Genomic DNA, 5,812 nt, shown 5'->3' on the forward strand with positions numbered 1-5,812 from the left:
TAAGGACCTTAAGTTAAGTGGTCTTGCTTTGGCCTCTAAATGGATCTTTCATGCTTTGGAGGGAGAGGATCTTTGGAAAGTCCTGATTCGTAATAATATCGGGAGAGGTTATCCAAAAAAGGCTAAGTTCTAGAAGGACCTTCCCCTTGCTGACCTCATTTGTGGTGATTTTCCTATCATGGTTCAAGGCTCTGTTGTGTTTAAGTCCATTTGGAAAGGAACCATGTTAGGCATTTCATCAATAATAAGGATTTCTTTGATAATAAGACCCTCCATGGTGAAAGGTCCATTTGGTGGAACCTCAAGTTGGGCAATAAACCCCTTGCTCTTACCCAAGGCTGCTTTGCCAAAATATGGGCCAACTACGAGACCAAACAATTCGTTGATATCTTTGAAAATGACACCATTATCCAATGGGAAGAGTTAAAGAATAAATTTAACCTTCCCAATTTTCATAAAAAGACTTATAATATGATTGTTAAGACTAGTAAGGATATCCCTACTTTATGTCATGTTGACTCTAATAGTTATTTGAAAATTAAATGGCCTAGTGGTATCATCATTTCCAAACTCAAAGCTAAGGATATTTACAAAGTTATCAATCACAATGGAGATATTATTAGTCATATTAATAACATTTGGTATACTGATTTGGACATTCCCGCCTGGAAGAAATGTTTTGATTATCTTTGGAAAAGTTCTATTGATCCAAAAATTAAATGTTTTAAATAGTTGCTTATTCTTAACAAGCTTCCTATTAGAAGCTCTTTCTTTGATACTAATTATTGTAGCATTTGTAGAGTCTTGGAAATGGGAAGACATATTTTACTTGATTGCAGTTTTGGTAAAGAGGTTTGGTTAATGTTTGGTATAGCTATTCCCTCTACCTTTAATATTTTTGAAATTATTATTGGTTTTATTTTTAATGAAAAAAAAGATGTTAACATGTTTTGGGACATTCTCTCAGCTAACATTTTGTGGCAAATATGGAAGTGCAGAAATGAAGAAAGGTTTCAAAATATACCTAAGTTGCTTACTGAGTCTTTCTGAAGTCTCACTTATTTTAAAAAAAATTCGTAGGTCCAAATTACCATGAAAACCAACAAGTCGAAGTTTAAAAGGCTACTTAAAGATGGTCATGCTATGTTCTTTGCTAATAAGGTAAAGAATGGGCACTTATGGAGGCAACATTTGGATACTATTCACATTTTCAATCAAAATGTTAAGCTCATTAGCAAGGGGGTTAAGAGGACTCTCTATAGCTTCACTAGCGAAATGATCTACATGCTGAAACAAATTCAAGATCAGAAGAATATGGTGTGGATGGAAGGCTCAATGGGTTGAATAGTGTGGATGGATACATTTGAAGATGTGCTCTATTAACTGCTCCTTCTCTTTCTCTTATTCTCAGGTTGTTTGGAATTCCTCTCTTTCGATGTGAGGCTTGTCTTCTGATTTTCTGATACTTTGCAGATTTATTGTATGATTTTGAACTTCCTATACTTAATACAAAAAAAAATACTAAAATAGTAAATATCTATATCAATCTGCATTCATTTGATTCATTTAATTAATTTATATTATTTTCAATATTTAATATAGCTGAAAGAAATTAATAAAAGAGAAGTCGAAAACTGAAACTTCAACGAATAGAACATTGAACATCGATGAAACAGATCATAAGAGCACTAACATTTAGTTTTTATGTAGACTGGTTTTCCAAGGAACTTGCATTTATTTCCTTACTCTACATTTTATGTAAACTGGTTTTTCCTCCATTAACATACTGTGTCTATTTGAAGATGCATAGGACGAGTCTAAAGAGGAAAAAAATAACATACAACCTACAACTCATCGCTTAGGGTTACACGGGGAGAATCCAGTCTGGTTTGGAAGAGTTCCCTGAGATTAGTAGGCCGTATAACATCATCTAATCCTGCCCACATTGCTTCGGCAAACTGTTTGTGAATGCTCTCTGTAACATGGTATGAATCCCACCATACATAATGCTTTGGATCCTCACAAACCTCATATTCCTTCACTTCCCTCTGCCCTCCACAGCTGAATATACCTCCATCTGCTCCACTCCCACAGCACGCCTTCACACCTTCCTCAAACCCTGTTTTGCAAACAAACAGAGCATTAAACATTTTGGGGTAGATTGTTACTTGTGTTTTGGAAGGATGTATCCATACCATATTTAGATGGTTGCTCTAAGCGATCGTTCAAGAAGTTGAAGAAGTTTGAATCAGCAATGGTGAGTCCGTGTAAAGCAGAGGAAAGGGCAGTGAAGGCTGTGGACAATGCAGAGTTGTGAGAAATGGCCAGAGCAGAGGCCGCATCAAGACATCCTCCGTTGGGGTCGCTGGCTATTGCTCTCATTATCGGCAGGCATCCCAATGGTGAAAGCCCAAGATGCCCAAATTTTCTGGCTCCCTTGGAATACAATATCTGCATTTGGTTTCCACAAGAAATTTTGTGTATATTTCATTTGAAAATATCAGATAAAGATGGGATCTTTTTCTTCGAATATCTAGATCTCATTGATTTATAGGTTACATACAATGATTGGATTTTAAAAAAAAAAAATTATTGCTATTCTTTCTGTTGGAATTTTTTCCATGTTTCTTTAGTGTAGTTTATTAATAATTTTGTTCATATTTTTTCGTTTTCCATAGAATTTAAAAATTGGTTCTAATCTCTTATAAAAAAAATGTTTCTAATTTCTTATATATGATAAACTACGATTACAATATAATAAATTATCAGTTACTGAGAACAGACAATCGTCTGCATCAAGGACAATTGAAGTCTAGTTATGATATCTTAATGTTGTGGACTGCAGTGTCATTTAGATTTTAGAAATTTGAAACTATTTTTATGAGGACAGCACCACAGAACATCATATAATGAAGGGACTTCAACACTACTACGGTACAAATTTACCAAAAATCATCAGTTGCTTAGAACAAACAGCCATCTGTATTTAGAGAAAATACTATAGCACTCATCAATGGCAATTATAAGCTTAATTATGATATTTTGATGTCATGGACTGTAGTTTCATCTGGATTTTAGGAATTTGACTTTAGATGAGTAGAAATAAATTTTCTACAAGTCAAACTTATTGATCTATGTTTCTAAGTAGCAGTATATTTTAAGAATTTGATTCTTAATAAGTAAAACTTATTTTAGACAGTAGTGATAGATTTTAGGAATTTGACTCTTGATAACTAAAAAATATTTTCCACAAGTCAAACTAATTGATCTCTGTTTCCTAAGCAGTGTTTCACAAGAACCCACTTCATCACTTTATGTGAGAATGAGTCTTACACTTAACCATCATTGCATCTAGGTGAACCAGTGGACCTTCAGAATGTCACCTATCCGGCACTGCAACTTAAGCCCATAACCAGAATTTTTACCCAAGATTAAGTCCACTTAACTTGCTATCTCATTTGTAAAATATTCAGCAAATATTGTACTTTATGAACAATTTCAACATCTTATTAAAATGCTAATTTAGATACTACTAAGAATATCAAGATTTTTCATTCTCTTCAGCTCTCTACCATCTTATTTCAATGATAAACCATTAGATGTAATCAGAAATGTTAATGCAAATATCATTTATACAATCTAACTAAAAACAATTTTAATATTGATTAGACTTATAAATTGTAGAAATCTAATATGATGAAGAGATCAACGTACCAATCAAAAGATCAATAGAGCCCTCACAGTTTATAAAGCTTTTTTAACTGAAGTTCTTTGAAGTAATTTGGGGATCCGTATGGAGGGAGAGAAACAACTTGAGTAGAATCTTAAGAATCTCACCTGTATCGCCTTGGTGACATTAGTGACCACCATGGCCAGATACTCTTCTGGAGGATGCATCTGCTGCATCTTGGGATTCCCAAGGTAACCACCAAGATAGTCATTACTACCAATGCTAAAGAAATACACTGCCTCTGCAAACATTCTCTCTGCTTCATCAGACCCCAGTTCTTCAACAAGTTTCTTCTGAACCTCCTCAAATTGATCCAACTGTTTGTGCAAATCCACAACCTGAATCTCTCCCACAACCCCAAATAACAAAAAACAGCAACATTTCAGTGACATCTCTCATTCAAACCTCCAAGTGTAAACAGAGCAAAAGTAAAGAAACATACAAGTCCTTGATTGGTCTCAGGAAGAATCCCTGCTCCACCAGACGCGAAATTGGCCCCATTAGAGAAATCAGCCTCAGGTTCCAAGAATGGCGGAATATGTGGCAGTTTGGCATATTCAGCTTCAAACAACATTCACATGAATTTATCAGGTACCCAATATGAAAAAAGGCTGTTTTTATAAGAGACTAAAAAACATAGTTTTATAAATAAGTGGTACCTATAAAATCCACAATGATTCTGCCTTCAGAAAAGCGCCCTGTTGGAGTGTGAAAGAAACCATTGTTTCCATATGGAGGATGGTCTGCTCGGAACTGAGGAACGGTAGAAATGTAATTGTTGTTACCAGGGTCAACTGTAGAGTCCCCAAATATGAACAGAGCAACTCCATTTTTCTGAGTACCTGCTGCAAATGTTTCAGACCGCAGTAAAAAGAATACAGTGGAGCAAAGAATTGCAGCAAACTTAGTATCCATTACAAATTCCAATCAAACATGCAAATGTTGAATGAATTTTACGCAGAGAAGAATTAATAGGCTTTGTCAATGTAAGTTGGTCGACATGAATGGCAAATAAATAGCCGCAGGAACCACTGACATGGCTCATTGTTAGTATTAATGAGGGCTTTGTCCGGAGGCGGAGAGAACCAAGCTGAGCAGGCGGAGACGACTAAAAACTCCAAACTATTTATTGAAATTTTAGTAGACATTGAAATATTCTTCGCCATTGTATCGATATAACTTATAAATGTATTATAATGTATAATGTAGGTAATATAAGACATCCATAAATTATTTATATTATTACTAGCTTATATATTACCGTGAGTGTAATAGGTGTTTATTTTAATTTAATTATAAGGTTATTTTTTTCAATTAGAATTTATGAAAATAGACATCTCCAGCATGATTCCTCTCGATGGTGTGTGTGTGTGTGAGAGAGAGAGAGATAGTAATAATAATACTGATTTATAGATGTCTTATATTACCTACATTACATTTTGTATAAGCTATACCGATACAATACTTAAGAATATTTCATTGTCCACTAAAGTTTCAATAAATAGTTTGTAGTTTTATATACATATAGGTTGGGATTTAGATTATATTTATTATTATGTAAGGTGTCATATATAATAATAAGTATATTCTCACGATAATGGGTAAGGTTAGGGAAAGAAGTAGGACCATGGTTAGAGTTGAAGTTAGTGTTAGGTTTACAGTTAATATTAGAGTTAGGTCTAGACTTATCATTAGGGTTGTGATTATGTTTACAGTTACATTTAACAAGGCATCTTATTCTCGTTACACATGCCTCTTAGTATAATAGAGCAATATAAGGGTTAGGATGTTTCTTAAGTAGTTTTACGATTTTCTTAGTTATGTTTATAAATAAACCATTGGCTGGTTAATGATAATTATGCTTAGCATGAATAGTGTACAATGAAGGGTTGCTTAATGCTACTGAGGTAATGATTACACTTAAAATGAGTATAAAATAAATATTATGCTTTAGAGTAGGTTAATAGTTAGAAATAGCACATCAATTTTATGCATAATTTAATGATCAACATATTACTGATATATGTCATGTAAAGGCTTTTATATTACAAACACAAAGATCAAGGTAACATGCTTGAAATG

The 5,812-nt window shown here is 33.9% G+C and overlaps 1 protein-coding gene across 1 annotated transcript; it reads right to left on the minus strand.

The window, feature by feature from the left end:
* Positions 1 to 1,715: 1,715 nt before the first annotated feature.
* LOC149572580 (GDSL esterase/lipase 5-like) lies at positions 1,716 to 4,722 on the minus strand. Its single transcript, XM_089811760.1, has 5 exons — positions 4,390 to 4,722; positions 4,173 to 4,291; positions 3,838 to 4,068; positions 2,196 to 2,451; positions 1,716 to 2,119 (listed from the first exon to the last, which is right to left on the minus strand). Exons 1-5 carry the CDS (start codon positions 4,643 to 4,645, stop codon positions 1,845 to 1,847), a joined length of 1,137 nt encoding a protein of 378 aa, XP_089667886.1. The 5' UTR covers positions 4,646 to 4,722; the 3' UTR covers positions 1,716 to 1,844.
* Positions 4,723 to 5,812: the final 1,090 nt, after the last annotated feature.

Source organism: Cupressus sempervirens, chromosome 2 (assembly GCF_028749045.1).
Source record: "Cupressus sempervirens isolate cs-2001-9-10 chromosome 2, ASM2874904v1, whole genome shotgun sequence".
Classification (NCBI taxonomy): domain Eukaryota; kingdom Viridiplantae; phylum Streptophyta; class Pinopsida; order Cupressales; family Cupressaceae; genus Cupressus; species Cupressus sempervirens.

Bases quoted from the DNA above. Each gene is read 5' to 3' on its own strand.
- LOC149572580 (XM_089811760.1), bottom strand. From the start codon at position 4,645: ATGGATACTAAGTTTGCTGCAATTCTTTGCTCCACTGTATTCTTTTTA. The intron at 4,292-4,389 runs GTACCACTTATT...TGTTGTTTGAAG, and splicing joins AATCATTGTGGATTTTATAG to CTGAATATGCCAAACTGCCA. The intron at 2,452-3,837 runs GTGAGATTCTTA...AACCAAATGCAG, and splicing joins ATGTCACCAAGGCGATACAG to ATATTGTATTCCAAGGGAGC.